The 21,854-nt window shown below is 39.6% G+C and overlaps 1 protein-coding gene across 1 annotated transcript; it reads right to left on the reverse strand.

The window, feature by feature from the left end:
• Nucleotides 1–699: 699 nt before the first annotated feature.
• Nucleotides 700–17,746, reverse strand: CHURC1 (churchill domain containing 1). The gene is made up of 4 exons (XM_004612353.3): nucleotides 17,636–17,746; nucleotides 9,750–9,885; nucleotides 7,349–7,419; nucleotides 700–2,423 (listed from the first exon to the last, which is right to left on the reverse strand). Exons 1-4 carry the CDS (start codon nucleotides 17,744–17,746, stop codon nucleotides 2,331–2,333), a joined length of 411 nt encoding a protein of 136 aa, XP_004612410.2. The 3' UTR covers nucleotides 700–2,330.
• Between the last annotated feature and the right edge of the window lie 4,108 nt (nucleotides 17,747–21,854).

A 21,854-nucleotide genomic window follows, 5' to 3' on the forward strand; every position in this document is an offset into this window, starting at 1 on the left:
CTCTGGAGAAATGGGGTCACAGGTGCAAAGGTCTAGAAGCCCCGCTCTAAGCCACCACACTTTCCTCTAAGGCACCGAACTTAACTCCAAGGTCCTAACTTGGACCTCTGCACTGTACCTGATGGAGTGAACACAGTGGCCAAGATGGACCATGTTTCCAATCATACCTAAAGGTGATACGATATTTTTCCTTTTGTATTTCAGAAAGGTGAAGCAAAGAAGGCTTCTGATTTTGCTGGTTCCTTTTATTTTTTTTTAGTGTCATAGTATGATTTTTAAAAAAATTTTTATTAGTGAATCATTGTGATGTATAGTTACAAATTTATGAACTTTTGTGTTTGCATTTCACTCATACAGTGATCGTTTACCCATTCCTCCACTAGTGCCCATTCTCCTCCACCAATGATCCCAGTATCCCTCTCACCACCACCCCACCCTCCACCACCCCACCCTCCACCACCCCACCCTGCCTCTGTGCTTTTGTTGCTCGTTCCTTTTTATTTGACCAGAAAAATATGAATCCAGTAATCCTGGGTTCAAAAGTCTTTCTTCTCCCTTTGCTTTTTGGTATAGTGCTAGGAATCAAAAACTCATACAAAAAGGCATGTACTGTATCTCTGAACCACATCCCAAACACCAAAGGGGTCTTCATACGTTCATATTTACAAAAAATTAAATAAAATCATAAATATCACAAAACACAGTTTAATGCCATTTTAATACTCATGAAATATACAGAATCTTATGTTTTAGATTTTTGTACAGTCCAAAATTACACATACTGTACTAATGAGGATTTTAGTGGGGCATTTAAAAAAAAAAATGTCGTACTCTCGAGCTCCAGATGACTAACTTAGAAACATTTGCAAATTTCAAGAAGGGACAACTTAGGGGCTATAATGGGCTTAGTGCTGCTATTTAAAGTAATGAGGCATTTTCTCTGCTTTCTGGATTCATTCTGCCAAGCAATTTCCTCAGCAGGTCAGATAAAGATTTGCAGGAGTGGAAAACATTTTCCAGGAATAAAATGATTGATCTCTTAGGAGCAGCTGACTTTTAACTTTCTGGAATAACCACCTTGGTCTAACAAGTCTGTAGATTTCTCAGAGTGTTGCTACTGACAGAATTTTCTCTCCCTTTGCCAGACCTTTACACATACCACTGCTAGCCACCATTGAGGGGGAGTCACTGTAAAAACTGTGTGACCTCCAGTAAGTTCTCTAACTTAGTTCCTTTGGCTCTAAAAATGAGATAATAACAGTGGTTACTTCATGAAGTGTTAAGAATTAAGAGCTCACAAAGTCTTGTCACATAGTAAGTACTCAATAAACATCACTATTATTCCTGTAATACAACAAAGCTTTTCTCTACTTTAAAAAATGAAATGGGGCCAAAGAGATAGAAGACGAGGTAAGGCATTTACCCTGCATGTGGTCCACACCAGTTGAATTCCTGGCACACGTGGTCTGAGCACCATCAGAGCTAGGAATTTTCCTCCCAGAGCACTTCCTGGTATGGCCTCACAAGGAAAAAATAAACACTTTGCTCATTCCTCCCTCTTACAAGCAAAGCCTCGGTGCAGAATTTCCAAATGTCTCAGATATGAAGAGGATACAATTTTGTTTCTAATATATATACTCTTTGGAAAGAAATCAATCCACACAACTCACACTTAAGAAGTAGGTATAAACTTCATAAGATTGTTTGCAATTATTCTGCATGAGAGATTTTTCAAATCTCTCCAATTTATGCATCTGCTTAATCAACCATTTATTGACATCAACACAGACTCAGGAACATATTTTATAGTTTGGGATATAATCTAATGCTATTTAACTTTTTTGCTCAAAGTTTTCCAACTTTGGTCACTAGGATCTTCTTCAGCTGGCTCCTCTGTAAGTTGGAAACATTTTCAATCATTGTATTTATTTTAACCATTATATTTTCTTTTTTAGAGCACTTCCAGCTTATGTCACATTAGATACTCATTTAGGATTACACAGCACTAGATTTAGTCATTTCTTCAAAGAACTGTGGTTACTTCTATAGAATCCATGAAATGGAAACGAGGTATGTCCCAAGTCTAGTTATTTTTAAACCACATAAATGCTAACCAAGATGCTTCATTCTGGCAGCACTGATGTGAACTGGGAACTTTAGCAGAAGATATCAGCTGCAGAGACAAGCAAGCCCCTAACTTCTCTTTTCTTTCAAAGAATAACATGTTGCAAGCAGAAGAAAAAGTTCAAATAACTGCCATTATAAACAAACTAGGCTTGTTGCTATTATAAACCAACACAACACAGTTAAAACAGAACTCCAGAGAAACTTTAGAATAACAGAGTCATTTGTCGGGGGTCATCAGGGAGAATACTGATAGTATCTTCAGCTTTGCCACATAACAGACACAGCATCGTATATTCCTAGAAAAGATAAAGTTCATAATTACTTTGAGGGAGAGAGATTCTCTAATTTACTCTTGTAAAACTGTTTTCTACAAATTGTCAAATATTTCTTTCTTTTTTTTTTTTGGTACATAAAATCAACTTCTCCATCACCTATCAACAATATTTTAAGCTTCTACAGTCTTTTATTTATATAAGCTGAATTCAAGCTGATGCTCTATTCAGCATGCCTATAAGAATGTCATTCTTGGACTTAAAAATATACACATACATATTGAGTTAAGTTATTTAAAGAAGTGTGGGTTCCTGAGGAAAAATTCCTATTCTTAGAATGGTTCCTTTCTAGGAATTATTTTAAAAATCATGTAACAGAATGAGAAAATTTTATCTACTCCAGGAAAATAAATAGCCATTAGTATGTCATTCCACAAGTATCACATATTTAAATAGCAAGTTGTCATATTGTCTAAAATTTTATCTATTAAAGGAGTTTTATGTTTCTGGGGTTTGACAAATATCCATATTGGTGACAGAAGGGATTCTGTTTTAGGTGAAAATCCCTCAGGCAAAGTCCTATTCTTATACCTGCCTCTTTTCTAGAATATTTTAATATGGCAACAAATATAGAAACCTTAAAGCCTTTGTTTAAACATCCTTTATATTCATTAGGAAAAAACTCCAAACACTTGTTGGGTTTATCCATTTTTCCAAGCCTCCACTGAGATTGCTAGGCACTTGAAATTTTGGTTAAGGCAGTTTGCATTTCATAGATCCAGACAGTTTCTAGAGAGAAGGTCACAGAGATAAACAATGACACGATACAAAGAATGAGATCCTGGCATAGATCTATTTCCTACTAGTGACTTCATCGGGAAAGCTTAGTTGTGGCATGGAAATATAATTTACAATAACTTTGAAATTTATACACATAGTAGAAATAAATTTATGGAGTTTAGAGCTCAGCAAACAAATACAAGTTTCATGAATTAAAAAGAAAAGAAAAAAGATCCCTTTTCAAGATCATTTACTGCTTTAAAATACTCCTACCTTTACCCACTGGATGTCTAGTAGGATTTCAACATTCGACAGAAATGAGGATGAAAAAGTAATAGTGTCAAAATGGGAAATTTTGTTAAGCTAGGCATATACCAAATCTATTCACTGGCAAGTTATTAAGTGCCTAAATGCTCTTCAGTGTGCAAGACGCACGGGTAGACATGAGATAAGGCAGAGACAAGGCCTAACCTTGTAAAATTTACAATCCAACTAGAAAGACAGGGAAAATCTAACACATGATATATCTGGAAAGATCATGAAATCAGTATGGCTGACTACACCTGTAGCCTGTAATTTATAGACAGCCTGGAATCCAAATTTTATTATTGGTCAACTGTCCAAAATTCAGAATCAGTTTCCCACAGAAGTAACGTTCATAGCAATTAGGTTCCCAGGGAATTTTAGGGACTCTTAAATTTATATTGTACAAATACTATAGAATCTAACCATATATAGCAAGCCCTTCTGTGAGAAAATATGCTTAGAATTCTAACAGGGTACCAAGAACACCAGCGCTGTCAAAAATAAGGTGAGGTTAAGACATCTTTTACCAAAACTGGAGAAGTAGGGAGAATAAGACTTCACCCCAATAGCTCATGGAGAGCCTTAACCTAGGCGAAACTGAAGGCTAGAAATGGAAACAGTGAATAAGTGGAGTAACCTTTGGGTAAGACCAAAGCTTTTATTTTATTCTAAGGATCCCTTAGCTCTTTTCTTTTATTATTGCCTTACCCTATATCCTGCCCTTCTCAGTCCACAGAGGAAGAGAAAATAATTTCATGATTCCCTCCGTGAGTCTTGAGGTAAACTCAGTCCTTAAAGGGGTTTTCCTGGCATTTCATACATAATAAAAGATAACTGTAATGGCTTATAATACATTTTCTGTTTAAAAATATGTACTTCTGGGGCCAGAGCGATAGCACAGCGGATAAGGTGTTTGCCTTGCACTCGGCCGACCCGGGTTCGATCCCCGGCATCCTATATGGTCCCCCAAGCACCACCAGGAGTAATTCCTGAGTGCAAAGCCAGGAGTAACCCCTGAGCATCGCTGGGTGTGACCCAAAAAAGAAAAAAAAATGTACTTCTGTCTCTAATTTCCTTGGTATTCTTGCCATCAGAAATTTGGGGACTAGAAAGAGAAGACAGCAGGTTGGACCCCTGCATTGCCTGCATGCAGTTGACCTGAGTTCAATCCCCAACACTGCATATGGTCCTCTGAGCCTGGCAGGAATGATCCCTGAGGCACAGTCAGGAGTAAGACCTGAGAAGAATCGGGGCCCAAAAAAACAAACCAAACAAAACCAACCAATGAACAAAAACCATCAAACAACAACAACAAAAAAATTTTTGTTAAAATTTTGCTCAACAATGAGTATTGAGGTGATTTTAAAAATAGAACTCTTAACTCTTATGGAGCTATACATAAATATTTACAGATGTAATCGGTTGGGGATTTGTTTAAAAATAATCCTGTGAAGTGGGGACATTGGTTGTGGGAAATGTACACTGGCAAAGAGATAGGTGTTGGAACCTTGTGTGTCTGAAACTCAATCACAGACAACTTTGTAACTGTATCTTATAGTGATTCAACAAAAAGTAATAATAAAATAAAAATAATCTTATGGTAAGCCATAGAAAGATACAAATAGAGTATATTAAAGCTGGGAGTAGAAATTACACTACTTTGCCAACTTTCAATTATGTTTAAATTTCCCATAAGACATCTGAAACTAAGCTAAACATCACCAATGGTGAAAATCTCATCTTGAATGTGAACTACTGCTACAAAAGGGGGTCAGAGAAGAAATCAAAACAGCTCAGAGCATTTTCAGAAGAGCCAAGAATCAAAGAGTTGTTGTGGTCATTAGGCTGCAGTGGAAGCACCCAAGCAACTAGGCACAAGAGTCAAGGAGCCTGTGATAAGTACATGAAGAATTCAGAAAATGGAGAAAGCAGTATAGGAGAGGAAGAGAGGCAGAACTGAAGTTCAACGTGAAAAAGCAAAGAGTTGGTTGGATAAGAAAAAAAGCATGAATCAATAATATGGAACCGAGCAAGCAAATCACTGACTAGGAAATGACAGAATGGTATCTTTTTTTTTTGCTTTTTGGGTCACACCCAGCAATGCACAGGGTTACTCCTGGCTCTGCACTCAGGAATCACTCCTGGCGGTGCTCAGGGGACCATATGGGATGCTGGGAATCGAACCCGGGTCAGCCACGTGCAAGGCAAACGCCCTACCCGCTGTGCTATCATTCCAGCCCCCAGAATGGTATCTTTAAGGAAGTTAATTTTAGGGCAGTAGGTAGAACTACAGTTTAGGGACTGCTTTAGTAATATAGATTTGAAGCGGGTATGAACTTATCATAAATGGCCAAGGAACCACAAAGAGCAAGAGAAACAAAGGAAGAAAGGGGGGAATGTGGGGTATGTTAAGAGATCTTGGAAGGTAAGTTAGTAGCTTTCACCTAAAACTGAGAGGTCATGCTCACTGTTTTAGGGAGTATAGAGAGGATTCCAGGCCAAAAACTAAGCTCAAGGGAAAATCAATTAGGGAAAACCAGGAAAAGAACCAAAAGAAAAAGCAAAGACTTGAAAAGACGTAAGAAAGTTTATTATTGGACTCAGAGGAAGAAATGCTTCATAAAGACAGATCCAGAAGAGATGACGAGGTAGATAAGAACTGAGGAAAGGTCAGAGGACTTGGCTCTATTAAAAGAAACACAAGAAAATAGTTTAGTAACAGGAAAACAAAAATTAGTGTACAAAGCAGTGGTTGAGCTTGAGCAATAGCACAGCAGGTAGGGCATTTGCCTTGCACTCGGCCGACCAGGTTTGATTCCTCCGTCCCTCTTGGAGAACCTGGCAAGCTACCAAGGTATCCCGCCCGCATGGCAAAGCCTGGCAAGTTACCCGTGGTGTATTTGACATGCCCAAAACAGTAACAACAAGTCTCACAATGAAGACGTTACTGATGCCCGCTCAAGCAAACCGATAAACAATGGGACGACAGTGCAGACTGTGCTACAGTGCTACAAACTTGTGGTTAAGAGGAGCACAGGGCAAACAGGGAAATAAAGTTCTACTCAAGTGAGACAGCAGGAGAAAGGAAAAGACATAATGAAAAGATAAATCAAAGAGCTAGCTGAGTGAAGTAAAAGATTTTTAGCACATTTTAAACAAGAACTAAATATATTTAATGTAAAGTCTTTTAATCCTCTTGTTTGCAATGCCAGGATTGAAACCAAGATCTTTCACATACAAGGCACATGCTCCACCAATAAGCCACATCTTGGCTTCAAATCCCATTTACCTAAGTGTGTAATCTTCACAGCACTGCAACCAAGTGTCTGGCCCCAAATACTACAGCAGCAAACAAAGAGAGAAGGTAACATACACCTGCCCCCTATAACCCTGCCTCAGATCCTCTCCATCATTTTTCTTTATAAGTAAAATGACAGGACTGAGATATCATTTGTAGGGCACTCATTTTCATTTTTTAACTCTTCAGAAGACAGGGTTAAACAGATCTACCAATTGAATAGAGCCACCAACATATAAAATGTCTTTCTCAACATACATAGGTGGGAATAAAGAGATGGTCTCTTTTAATATTTGCTAGTACTTTATTTACAAAAACTGTACCTGTATTTTCAGAGACAGTTTTATTATTCCCCAACATAACCTCCCTTCCCTACGTCAATAATATACGCATACTGGACCAGGGAAATGATCCGATGGCATACACAGCATCATTGTGGTATTCCTCCACTCCCAGAACTGCAGGGGTGACCTTGAGCACTGAGTAGGAAGTAGCCCAGGCATTGCTGGGTGTGGTCCCCAAACAAAAGCAAACAATACACAGGTACCTGTATTTATACATTTACCTGAAATTCATCCATGATACTGAATGTGTACTCATGCCTGGCAACTACATGATGACAATTCTTACACAAATCTGCAGAAACAGAAATACTTAATTAAGTCTTAGAAGTCTTAAGACAGCAAAGTTTCCATTCACAGTATGATACTACTTTAAAAGAATCTTAACTCTGTCATATTTAACACAGCAGGAAGCCCATTATAATATCTACCTTGATAAGAAACTCCAAATCTGTCACATAGCAACAGGATAAAATGAAGGGCCTGATCTCAGAGACTTACTGTGATTTATTAATTCCCACTGAAAGCTCTCTACGCTAATCAACTAATATGTCAGTTTTTTGGGTTTTTCCACATGGAAACTACATAAAAACTTATTCTCAGTGATAACAAAAATTGTGCTTATATAGATAAAAAATAAAAGACATAAAGGAAAAAAGATATACTGTGTTAAGCACCTAGGAAGTTTATCAAGCTAAGAAATGTTAGAATCAAATTCAAATTCAAGTTCTCCAGTTCTAGAACTTATATTTTTAACCACACTGCCCTATCATGTAGAATAAATCAAGGCTTAAAGGAGTATATACTAACATTTTCCAAGTTTGACTCTAATCATTCTGTTTATTTTATACCCCTTTCAAAATTTTGCACATTTCTCTTATGTTCAGGACATACCAAAGAGCTGAAAGCAAATAAAAAGACGTGACCACTCCAAATTCTTGTCACAGTATCTGTGATAAATAAAGTATAGATACTCATAGATACTTATAGAAATTCTTAGTGTCAACCTCAGAATCAATTTTTTTTATTTATTTTTTTTTATTAGTTTATTTTTAATTAGAGAGTCATCGTGAGGGTACAGTTACAGATCCATACATCTTTGTGCTCATGTTTCCCCCATACAAAGTTCGATAACCCATCCCTTCACCAGTGCCCATTCTCCACCACCAGTAAACCCAACATCCCTCCCCCCTCCCCAGTCCCGTCTCCCCCCACCCCACCCTGCCACTATGGCAGGGAATTCCCTTTTGTTCTCTCTTTCTGATTAGGTGTTGTGGTTTGCAATAAAGGTGTTGAGTGGCCATTGTGTTCAGTCTCTAGTCTGTATTCGGCCTGCATCACCCTTCCCCCACATGACCTCCAACCACATTTTACTTGGTGGTCCCTTCCCTGAGTTACCCAGAATGAGAGACCAGCCTCCATGCCATGGAGACAATCTCCTGGTACTTATTTCTACTATTCTTGGACGTTAGTCTTATAGTCTATTATTCTATGTTCCACAGATGAGTGCAATCTTTCTATGTCTGTCTCTCTCTTTCTGACTCATTTCACTTAGCATGATACTTTCCATGTTGATCCACTTATATGCAAACGTCATGACCTCATTTTTTCTAACAGCTGCATAGTATTCCATTGTATAGATATACCAGAGTTTCTTCAACCAGTCATCTGTTCTAGGGCACTCGGGTTTTTTCCAGATTCTGGCTATTGTAAACAGTGCTGTGGTGAACATATAAGTGCATATGTCACTTCGGCTATACTTTTTGGCTTCAGAATCAATTTTTTATCATACACAATTTATTCGATCTCCCAGCATCAAACATAAAGGCAGCAAATGAAAGTAGCACACTTGGAGTAGCAAAAGAAGAAAAGTGACTGTGCTAGAAAGAGAGAATGTACAGGAGTCAAGGCACTTGCCATACATGCAGCTAACTCCTGTTCAATCCCAGGAACCATATGATGCCCAAGCAGAGCCAGTAGTAAGTCTCTGAGTACTGTTGAGCCTGACCCAAACCTCCTAGCGCTCCGCTCCCTCAGAAAAGAAAACAAATCACTGACAGTGAGATAAGAAAGCAGAGAAGGCTATCACAAAACAAATAAGACCAAAACCACAATGCTATCCAGGGTTATTAAAATATAAGGAGTAAGCAGTCCTAAACATTTTAATAGTGATCAAGGACATACTATAATAGAAAGTAAAAATCCACAGGATGACTCTAAGATCAAAATAAATCACTGTAGCACTGTATCACTGTCATCCCATTGTTCATGGATTTGTTCGAATGGGCGCCAGTTATGTTTCCATTCGTCCCTGTCGTGTGCTAAGGTCAAAATAAATAAATAAAATAGCCCTTCTAAATATCTGGTTTCTGAAGGCATAAACAGAAATAAATAACAAAAATTGGAAGATAAACAATAAGCCTCCATTATCTGCAAAAGCCATTTATGCAGAATATCTAGAATACTAGATACATGAAGTGCCATGTGTTTTCCTTTTAAAAATCTAACTACAAGCTATGTGTTGTAATACAATAATATAAATGTGCCTCCTAATACTCTGTACAAAATACCAAATTCCAAAAGGTGATATGTGCTAACAGACTCACATGGAAACAGTCTACTTACGGTCATAGGTAACAATTTCTTCTCCATCTTCCTCTTTCAAAGATCTGTTTGTGATCAGCATAAAATCTCGCTTATTGCATACTGCACAGCCTGTAAAGTTCAGCAAAAAAGATCCATTCTCCAGGCAGATGGTACCCTAAATTATTAAAATTAGCAATTAGTACCCTTAGATTTCAAAGTCCTTGGTGAAAATGATTAATAGACTGTTTGCTGTTTCTGAGTCCAGAGATTAAATGCCAGGCCTCATATATACAAGGTAAGTGCTCGCCCACTGAGCTATGTCCCTGGCCGACTATGGTATGGAAATGCAAAAATTAGACCACACCGTATTTGTCTGAAATTCTACCAAGTAATTTTTGAAACTGCCAGCTTTACTCTGAAAGTATTTGCTATTCATAGTCAATAGAATAGAAGCAAGCTTTAAGACTTAAGAGCTTTAAGTCTCTGTGGACAGCAACTGTATTTAAGAGAGAGGACTAAATGCAAAAAGCAATTTGGAAACAACTTAATGAAGTTTTAATTATATAAACTACAAAAAGGAAAAAAATTAGGAAAATCTAATATCCAACAACATTAAACAAGGTGTCATAAGATTTGAATTAAAATTCAATCAGAATATAAATGCTGAGCTATAATAGAAATAATCTTATAGTTATGCTGAGTTGATTCTTGAAACAGCATTTTATTAAACCCTAATACTATGAAACAAAAAGATAAATTCATTTTTACAGATGTTTATAGAACTATGATTCAGGAAGAGGTTAAGTCCTGCATTCTTTTGACTAACACCATGGCATTCAGGGAGAAATGCTTTTTTTTGGGGGGGGGTCTCACCTGGCGATGCACAGGGGTTACTCTGTGCATATGTCTTTGCACTCAGGAGTTACTCCTGGCAGTGCTCAGGGGACCATATGGGATGCTGGGGATCGAACTCGGGACGGCTGCATGCAAGGCAAAGCCCTACCCGCTGTATCGCTCCAGCCCCGAGAAATGCTTTTTGTTTATCACTAAGAACCCAAACACAACATGTTTCTGGCTCAAGAGACTCTATTAAGGGTTTACTAATACGTGATAAGTGATTTTATAAAGACTCTAATTCATGGACTGGAGAGATAGTACAGAGGATAAGGCACTTGTAGAAAACCAACCATAACTCAGGGATCACTCCCAGTGGAGCTTGGGAGAGAATAAGGGTGCTGGGGATTGACTTGGGTCAGCTGCATGCAAGGCAAGTGCCTAACCTGCTATACTATCTCTATGTCCCACTGGCTTGCAGTTTTACAAATGTTATTTGAAGAGCACTTTTTTTAAGAAGCCCAATGTACCAAACTCTTTTTTTTACTAGCTGTGCTTGTCTTCTAAAACATTTGCAAGGCTGCAAAGGTTTTTACCTGAAAATTTTACTCATTTACCTTATAGTAGGACTGGAGTGATAGCACAGTAGTTAGGGCATTTGCCCTGCATGCGGCCGACCCAGGCTTGATTCCCCTGTCCCTCTCAGAGAGCCCGGCAAGCTACCGAGAGTATCCCACCCGCATGCACAGCAGAGCCTGGCAAGCTACCTGTCATATTCGATATGCCAAAAACAGTAACAAGTCTCACAATGGAGACCTTACTGGTGCCCACTCGAGCAAATTGATGAACAATGGACAAAAGTGCTACAGTGCTACCTTATAGTAGGTTTAGGTTTATAATCCATTTTGACAGAATTTTCCACATAAAATGGATCAAGCTTTATTATTTCCATATGGCTACCCAGTTGTTCTGGCAATGTATGTTGTAAAGATTATTCTTTCCTCATTGAATTGTAGTGGAATCTCTGTGGAAAGTTTAAATGTACTAGTATTACATCTTGTAGCTTTGTAGTATGTCCTAACTCTGGGGTTTATGCCCTGTAACTTGGAAAGTTAAGGTTCTTTCATTTTCATACAAATTATAGATTTAGTTTATAGATTTTTATTAAAAAGTCTGCTGAAGTTCGGGAATGCAGTTCAACAATAGAGCACTTGCCTTGTATGAGTGTGGCCACAGGTTTCATCCTTGGCACTGTAAAAAAACAAAAACAAAAACACCCAACCCCCCCCCCCCCAAATCCAAAAATCTTGCTGAGGATTGAATTGGGACTGTTTTTAATCTATACAAGCTGACTCTCAAGGATTTTAAGAAATCACAGAACAAGGGTCCGAAGGAACAGCTCATCATCTTAAGAGTGCTGACCTTACAAGCATACAATCTCAAGTTCAATCCCTGGTGCTGCCACAGGTGTCAAGTGCTATCCTGGCAGAAATGCTATCAGTGACCCACAGCACTGAAAGCAATTTCCATCTACACCACAGACAGGTGTGAATGAGCACAACCTAAAGGAGTGCAATGCCCTTTCCATCACTAAAAGACACATCATCCCCAGAGCCAGGAAGTGTGACCCCTAGTGAGCAAGTGTGGCAACCCTGGGAAGTACTGTAAGCAGTGTATGTGAGCTCCACAAACTCAAACTCACACGAAATAAATCCAATCTCCAGTGAGTGTATGTGCAAGCACCACAATTAAAGTGTCTGACCTCTGGCAAGCACCATGGCTGAGTGTGAGAACACTGCAACCAAATGTATAAATTAAATATCATATGTGGTCGCCATTAAGAACAACAATAATAGAAAGAAAAAGAAGGAAGAAATGAATTCAAAGTAATAATAGGAACTTTTTAACAGGTTCATCAAGATGTGGGAAAAAGCAAATGCCAAAAACTCTTAGACAATGTGACTCCAATAAATGTTGCTGAGGCTTTATAAAGCATGTAAATGCTCAAGAAGTGGTGGAATGATATCAAAATGATAACTGGAATGACAGTAGATGAAAATCTTAAGAATTTGAGAAATTTACTTTGACCAAGATTAGACAAATTTGGTTTTTCTGATTTACTTTTTTCAGATGATACAGCTTAACATTACATATATTTTGTTGAGAAAAGTCTAACATTTAAAATGATGAATATAGTGTTTAAAGAGTCAGGCTTTAGCTTTATTTTCTCTATTTTCTACATCATTAATTTCTACTCCAATCTATGTTAGTTCCTTTCTTGATACAGATTTAGTCTGCTCTTATATTCCCACTATCTTAAGTGGGAGATCAAGATCGTGATTTAAGACTTTTTTTTGGGGGGGTGGGCATACCCTGCTGTGCTCAGGACTCATTCCTGGCCCTGCACTCAGGGGTCACTCTTGGAAGGGATTAAACCCCAGCTGGATGCAAGCAAGGCAAGCACCCTACCCACTGTACTATCTCTCCTTCTCTGATTAAAATTTTTTAATGTACGTGTTTAAGAATGCAGAAAATCATAGTCTTAAAGCATCAATTCCCATATACCTGTTTTACCTATTATACATCAGACTCAATATTCAACTAAATATGGTTAAATGCTAAACTGCATGTATAATTTAAGTACATGAACTTTGGTAGCTTAGTTTAGGTGATATATAAGACATGTAGTTTCTAATTGAAGCTTATGACTAATTCACACTGATCATTTCCTTATGATTAATCTAAATCAATCACATCTTTCTCCAGGGCTACTGCATTACTAAAAAGTTTAAAGGTTTCATTCCCCGCTTGATGTGGAAAATGTTTTATAACAATTTTGTGGCTGATGAATTATCAGAACATGCTCTGGAGTTCTTGGGTCTGGAGAAACAGCATGGTGGCTCGGAACATCTGCCTCTCCAGCACTGGGGCATGAGTCCCATCTCCCAAGCTGTACATGTGCTGAGCACTGTCAGCAAGCCCTGATGCTGCGATTTTCATCTGCACTGCAGTCGGGTGTGCGTAAGCACCACAAAAATTGGTGGAACCTCTCAAAAGCGCCATAACTAAAGAAGCACCAACCTTTGTGAGCACTGTGACCCAGTGTGTGACCCGAGCAAGCAACACAACCAGTGTCTGCATCCCTTAATATCAACAGTAAAGAAGGAACAAGAATGGGAGGGTAACAGAATTTAAAAAAAAAAATTATGCAGCAGAATTCTAGTTCTAATTGTTTTTCAAAAAATTCTCCAAAAAGAAAAAAATAGGTTGAGTTTTTTTTTTGTTTGTTTTTTGGTTTTTTTTCTAGTAATAAAACTAGATTTCAGAAAATAAACTACAGGTCACTTCCAAATTGATACATGCTTGAACTTAAGTTCTTGGTATAACATTACAAGCAAGTAGGCCAGAGGTCTATTTGGAATTTAGTACTGTATATTTCTAGTTCCTGAAAAATCTCTACCACAAAGCTCCAGATAATGTTATGAAAACAAAAATACTTATTACCTATTCATTCTACCATTAAGAGAGCTTTCCAGCATGGTAACAATGCATTGCTTTATTTTGCCAACTGTTTCGCAAGGAAAGTGATCTATTTGAGAGTCTGTCAATTGTTTTGAATGAGTAAGCTACACTAGCTTCCACTATCTTATTACTCTTTCCTTTGCTAAGCTCAAATAGAATGGCTTCTGGTGTTACTGCCCTTAAAAGATCTCATGACTTTAACCTTTTTAAAAAAAAGAAATTTGAAATTTCAAATGGTCAATTATCACTGTCATCCCGTTGTCAATTGATTTACTCGAGTGGGCACCAGTAACGTCTCCATTCGTCCCAGCCCTGAGATTTTAGCAGCCTCTCATTCGTTTTTCCCAATGATTGGAGGCTCTTTTCAGGGTCAAGGGAATGAGACCTGTTATTGTTATTGTATTTGGCATATCAAACACGCCACGAGGACCTTACCAGGCTCTTCCATGTCTATAATTACATGAAGAGTTAGATTTTTCTTGTATAACTCCATTCCATTTATTGAAAAATCTGTTAAAGTTCTCCTAATTCAAAGTTTACAATACCATACATTCACCTATCAATTATTTTGAAATAAACCTTCTGAAGTGCCAAAGTTTAAATCTTCCTCATGATAGCCCTGATTACTTTATTTATTTATTTATTTTTTGCTTTTTGGGTCACACCCAGCAATGTACAGGGGTCACTCCTGGCCCATGCACTCAGGAATCACCCCTGGCGGTGCTCAGGGGACCATATGGGATGCTGGGATTTGAACCCGGGTCAGCCGCGTGCAAGGCAAACGCCCTACCCGCTGTGCTATCACTCCAGCCCCAGCCCTGATTACTTTAGAATAGAATTAAATCAAAGTACTTATGAGAGAACTTTCCTAGTTTTAATTCTGTGGTTTTTGGTCACACCTGGCTGTGCTAGGACACACTCTTGGCTCGACACTCAGGGATCACTCCTGGACCATATGTGGTGCTAGAAATAGCATCTGAGTCAGCACCCTACCCCCTGTCCTAACTCTCCAGTTCCTTTTCTTGTTTTTAAATCACTGCAATCCTTCACAAATTTTTCTATACTTTATTAAAATTTTTAATTTCAACTAAATTATGGTGTGCAGGGGCTACTTCTGGTTCAATGCTCAGAGGGACCATGTGGTAGTAGGGATCAAATCAAGGCCTCCTACAGGCAAAGCCTATGCTCCAGTCATGTGAGCTATCTTCCTAGCCCCATTTCATTTTATTTTTATTTCCTAAATTATTCCTTAAAGATCAGGAATATATTCTGCTTCTTCTCTACATCCCTCCACCCCACCCAACACCCTCAGGGGTTGGAGATTTATTCAACACATCAATGACTCTTAACATAAGAGTATCTACATATTTTTTTTTTTAACCCGAGAGAAAATTCTTTCTATTTGAACACTTTATTTGCTGACTACATCATCTGTTTGAATTGTACCCAAACTCCAACCTCATTTTCACTGATTCCTCTGAGGGATTTACACTCAACTTCAATGAAACATGATTAAAAAATTCTTTTTTTAAAATCTGACCAAGGCTGGGGATATGGCATATGACTTCCATGTAAGACTTCAAGATTTCAGACATAAGCACTGCAAGGCCTTCCAAGTCAGAATAACAACAGGAGTGGCCCTTAAAACAAAATAAATCCAACCTCTACCATCCTCCACAGCAAACACCTCCCTCTGTCCCTGTAATGTATAATGCAAATGACTGGACTCCTAAAAAATATTGTTGACCTTTAAAAAAAAAAAAGCATGATACAATCCATAAAGCATGTGAAACAATTATAAAATGTAAAACTTCTACCTACTAGAAGTTACTGCACCCCAGCTTGTGACAAAAACATCTCTAGATGCTATCAAATGGAAATTCCACTAGCTGACAATGACTTCTCTTATTTTCTTTTATTTATTTTTTATTATTGAATCACCGTGAGAATAGTTACAAAGCTTTCAGATTTAAGTCTCAGTCATACAATAATCAAACACCCATCCCTTCACCAGTGCACATGTTCCACCACCAAGAACCCCAATATACCTCCCATCCCGCCCCCCACCCTGCCTGCGTGGCCGATGATTTTCACTTTACTCTCTCTTTACTTTGTTTACATTCAATGTTCCAACAGGAAACTCACTATCATTATTTGGAATTTTCCCCAATCAAACATGTCGAAAAGGCATCTTTTGATCATTTGTTTTCTACTGCTGATATTGAAGAGCGTGTGATTTTGGGTTTCTGGTATTTTAGTAATTAAGTTCAGAGAAATTTCTGCCAGAAGCTGCTGGGTTCCAAAATTGGTTTGTATGCCTCTGGGATCATGGCCCTTTAGGAGCGGAGGTGCCATTCTCTCATTTATTTTCATTACTCACTTATCAAGGTACTATATTCTATATCACACACTTCACAGTACTACTACAAATGTCATTATGAATAATCTTTATTTTCTAAGCGTAAAAGATTCCCCCGAGAACCGCCAGGGGTCACTCCCGAGCACAGAGCCAGCAACAGCCCTTGAGAACCACCTGTGTGGCTCAAATACCCAAAAACTAAAAAAAAATTTCTTGTTTCTGTTCTTTTGCTCCAACCCTTGGCTCCAACTTTCCTTCTTTTGTACCTTAGTCACAACTATCCAGTCTCGACTGAAATCCACCTTTGGGGAAGACACAAGGTCATCTCCCACTGCTCACCTCTTTCCCCTAGCCTTGAACAGCCTTTACAAACCGTACTACTTTTCCGTTCATCACGGACTCTTTCCCAGCGTCAGCTCTTGGGTAACACGAAGCTCCCTTTCTTTGGTACTCCTTCCTGGCCTAGCAAACCTTAGTCCAGCTACACACAGTGCAGTGTGCATACCTTGAACGACGAAGAGTGAGTGAGCTTCCCCACTCGCTTGAGCCCGAGCTGGACAGAGATTTAAAGTTACCAAACAAACAAACAAACAAAAAACCTGACAAGGGCTAAAGTGATAGTGTAGTGGGTAGGGTGTTTGCCCTGCACACGACCGACCTGGGTTTGATCCCCGTCATCTCATATGGTTCAACGCCCCCGCCCCCCGCCACCCCGTCCCCAAGCACCTCCAGGGCATCGCCGGGTGTGACCCCAAAAGGAAAAAAAAGTTGACAGGCAAGGAAGCTGAACATCGCTCGTCTAGGTTCTCATATCAACTAGCAATGATTCCCTCGCGCCCTTGGACATCAAGTTTCTTCACCTTGGAAACTGGGTTCGAATAGATGCGCTCCGGTGTGCCGGGCGCTGGAAGGGAGAAAAGTGAGCTCCACCTAACCGAGGGCGAGGACTGGGGGTTGGCGGTGGGAGTGGCCCTCTGCCAGGGCTGTTGCTGGTGTGTGTGTGTGGGGGGCGGGGGGGCGCCAGCTGCCGGCGCGGAAACAACGGAATCGGCTGCCAGGTGTCAAAATACAGCCGCCGGGTCACTGATGTGGTGGCAGTGCGGTGCCCCGCGCCCAGTCTCATCGGGAAGACGGGCCGCGAGGAGGAGAAGCCTCATGGGGCGGAACATGGGCCAAGGGAACGGGAAGTTCTTGGCGCCCACTCGCTCACCCGGTTGGGGTACTCCTTCTCCACACAGTCCCTGCACATCGCGACGCCGTTCGCAGAAGGTCCGCCAGCACTTCCGGGAAAACGAAATCTCGCGAGAGAAGGTTGTCGCATGCGCCCTAGCTGTTCGACCCAGGATTAGTGCATTCGAAGTGTCCGCCCCTTAGCAACGGTTGTTAGGGCGGGGTCCGCTCTCCATGGCAACGCCACCGAGAAGGGGTAGACTTCCGATGCCTTGAAAAAGAGGCAGACGTAATGCAGAGACTCACGAATTAATCTCGGAAGAGTTCTCTGCAGAGCTGCCTTCAGACCCCAAAATAAAAAATTTAATTCCAGCTGTCACTGTCACTATCACTGTCATTCTGTTCATCGTTAGCTCGATGGGGCACCAGTAACGTCTCCATTGTGAGACTCGTTACTGTTTTTGGCATATGGAACACGCCGCAGGTAGCTTGCGAGGTTCTGCCCGGCGGGCGAGATACTCTCGGTAGCTTGCCAGGCTCTCCAAAAGGGGCGGAGGAATCGAACCCAGGTCAGCTGTGTGCAAGGCAAACCCCCTACCAGCTGTGCCATCACTCCAGCCGCCAGCTGTAACATCTTATTTAAATTTTTAGAATTCCTGAAGCGACATTTCATACTCTATACCACTGATATATCAGGAGTAGCACACATTGGATAGGATGTAAGTAGAAGAACCAATTTCAATTAAAAAAAATGTTAACACTTAAGACTCCACCTAAAACAACATGTTAGTAATCTCTTATACAAGGACTCAATGGCCCCATGGTGAGATACAACAACTGTCACACACTTTCTTCTAAGGAAAACTTATTTTGATCATTTTTAGAGAATTATTCAAGACAAGCAATACAAAATAAATTATTTAGGACCTGATATTGGGACAGGCTTGGGTGGTGGTTGGGAAAATTAGAATTAATGGTGGTGGGTAAGATGTAATGTTGGTGGATTGGTGTTGGAATATTGAATGCAATAAATTATTGTGAAAAATCTTATAAAATAAAATAAAATTAAAAATCAAAGAAAAAAGAGAAAGAAAAAGAAAAGAAAGAAATAAAGAAAGAAAGAGAGAAAGAAACTCAGGAGTGGAAGATGTGGTCTGGAAGGGTGGGGAATTTAGGATGGCTTAAAGTTTATATAAGTGTCTTCCTGAGGTTAGGCTGACAGAGACAAATCACAGCAGGCAAGAGAACAGTTTCCCCTCCCTGCCTTCCCTGCTCCCTTGGCTTACTGCATATGTAAAGTTGAAATTACAATATATATATTTTTTTGCTTTTTTTTGGGGGGGTCACACCCGGCAATGCTCAGGGGTTACTTCTGGCTCTGTGCTCAGGAATTACTCCTGGCAGTGCACAGGGGACCATATGGGATGCTGGGAATCGAACCCGGGTCGGTCTCGTGCAAGGCAAACAAACGCCTTACCCGCTGTACTATCGCCCCAGCCCCCAAATTACAATAATTTAAATACCTTTCTTTACCATTTCTTAGAATACTAATAGTGACAAATCAGTCATGGCAGGTGAGCAAGCAGAATGTTTGGGAAGAAGCATTAACAACTTGCGGAGAATTTTCTTTTGAAAGATCAATTTAAATGTTCATTTAAAATGACCATTCCTGGGAGCAGAGCAATGGTACAGTGGATAGGGCGTATGCCTTGCTCGTGGCTGACTCAGATTTGATCTCAGGTATTCAATATGGTACAATGAGCACTGCCAGGAGTACTGAATGCTGAGCCAGAAATAAGCCCTGTGCATCACTGGGTGTGATCCCCAAACCAAAACAACAACAAAAGACGATTCGTGAGTCCTCTGGAAAACTTGGTGATAGTAAATGTGTTTTTCTCTCTGTCTCTGTTTTGGTCTCTGAATAGTACATGAGCACTATGTATTAAAAAAAATGACCAGACTAATTAACTAATTAATTAACTAATGTTAATTAGTTGGTGTCCTGCCTCTTCCTTTCTCTCTATGGTAAAGGCATCTTATTATTCATAATGATATTAACTTAAGTAAGAATCTCTACCACACTCATCTACTCCAATGGAGATAACTATTTATCCCCCTTCTATTTTTTAGTGATGAGGGTGGTCCGTTCATGTGAATGGCATCAGAGATCCGACTCAAGCTTTACTCTTCTATGGTCATTGAGGTTTTTTTTTTTTTGGATCACACCTGGCGATGCACAGGGGTTACTCCTGGCTCTGCACTCAGGAATTACCCCTGGTGGTGCTCAGGGGACCATATGGGATGCTGGGAATCGAACCCGGGTCGGCTGCGTGCAAGGCAAACGCCCTACGCCCTACCCGCTGTGCTATTGCTCCAGCCCCATTGTTTGTTTGTTTGTTTTTCTATTAAAAGGTTGAGTGCTTCAGCATTTTGTTTTATTTTGGTCATGTTAATAAAGAAAGTTATGGGAACAAACAGAATCCAGATCATTTAAAGAGAGTAATAACTATTTCCAAAGAAAGTCAGTTATATTGGACTTGCTAACATAGAAATGGGAATTATATCTTCCACTGAGTATCAAAATTGTGGTCTTCAAGACTTCAGTCTCTTGTAAGAATCTGCAACAGCTACTAAAGATTGCAGGTGTGCTAAGGAATACTGTAGGAGCAAGAACCATCAAAGTTCACTCTATTCTTGGAATAATTATGCCTCCTGTTTGCATGAATTTTTTAGCCTTTTAAACTGCCCTCATTTCAGTTTCTAATTTTATTATATCACGATCCTATCATATTGGTAAGAAAAGTACATTTCCTTTCAGATGAGGAAATCAAGGGAAGAAGCAGTTAAAGTTCTTTTATAAAGTTTTATACCAAAACTACTGAGAAGTCAGCTAGAACTCAGAGTCAATTAATAACCATACATCAGTTATTTTTAACACAAAAACCAGTAGCCAAATGTGGCTGTAACACACTCTTTTTGTTCTTGTATTGTTTTGTGTGCTATACTCAGCACTGCTCAGGACTTACTCTGCCCTCTGCACTCAGAGATCATTCTTTTTTTTTTAATTTTTAAAATTTTATTGAATCACCGTGAGATAGTACAAGCTTTCATGTTTGGGTTACAATCTCACAATGATCAAACACCCATCCCTCCACCAGTGCACATTCTTCACCGCCAATATCCCAGGTATACCCCCCCTTTCCCACCCTCCCCATGCCTCTATGGCAGACAATATTTCCCATACTTTCTCTCTACTCTTGGGCATTATTATGGCTTGCAACACAGACACTGAGAGGTCATCATATTTGGTCCATTATCTACTTTTGGCATGCATCTCCCATCCCAACTGGTTCCTCCAGTCATCATTTTCTTAATGTTTTTTTTTTTTATTTTCCTAATTTTAAAGGGATCATTCTTGACAGGACTTGGAGGACCATATGGGGTGCTGAGGATTGAACCCTGGTGGTCTGTGTTATTGCCCCAGCTCTAGGTAGAAAGCACTTTTTTTTCCTTTTTGAGTCACACCCGGCAATGCTCAGGGGTTACTCCTGCCTCTGCACTCAGGAATCACTCCTGGCGATGCTGGGGGACCATATGGGATTCTGGGAATCGAACCCAGGTCGGCTGCGTGCAAGGCAAATGCTGTGCTATAACTCCAGCCCCGAAAGCACTTTTAATATGGCAAATTTGAGCTCAGATAAGTACATTCTGCATAGAACACTAGGAAGACAGTCTAACAAAATATAATGTAAAATATTCCATTAGTAATGTTTATATTGATGACATATTGAATAGTGAGGTAACTAAAATACATTGTTAAATTAATTTCACCCGTTTCTTTAAAAAATAGTCACTAGGAAATTAAAAATCATACAAATGGCTTATATTATATTTCTACTGGACAGAGGTAATCTATAAAATTCTCTATCGATCTACTTTTATTTTTATTATTAGTATTATTTTTTGCCACACCTGGTAGTGCTCAGGGCTTACTCCTGGCTCTGTGTTCAGGGATCACTTCTGGGCATGCTCAGGGGACCATTGCTGTGCCCTGGGATGCCCAGGGTCAACTGCATGCAATGCAAGTGCCTTGCTTTCCTTCTGTACCATTTCTTCAGTGCCTCTTCTGACCCATTTAAAAATGTATCATCTATCTAGGGTACCCATCCAGCGATGCCTAACAGCTCACCTCCATTCTATTTTTTTTTAAATAAAAATTTTATTTTATTAAATCACCATGTGGAAGATTACAATGCTTT

The sequence above is a fragment of the Sorex araneus genome, chromosome 3 (assembly GCF_027595985.1).
Source record: "Sorex araneus isolate mSorAra2 chromosome 3, mSorAra2.pri, whole genome shotgun sequence".
Taxonomy (NCBI): domain Eukaryota; kingdom Metazoa; phylum Chordata; class Mammalia; order Eulipotyphla; family Soricidae; genus Sorex; species Sorex araneus.

What these genes read in the sequence shown, in the direction of transcription:
- CHURC1 (XM_004612353.3), bottom strand. Translation starts at nt 17,746, where the DNA reads ATGCGACAACCTTCTCTCGCGAGATTTCGTTTTCCCGGAAGTGCTGGC. An exon ending in AGAAATTGTTACCTATGACC is followed by an intron (nt 7,420 to 9,749) that starts GTAAGTAGACTG and finishes CTGTTTCTGCAG; the next exon opens with ATTTGTGTAAGAATTGTCAT. An exon ending in GTATCATGGATGAATTTCAG is followed by an intron (nt 2,424 to 7,348) that starts GTAAATGTATAA and finishes TATCTTTTCTAG; the next exon opens with GAATATACGATGCTGTGTCT.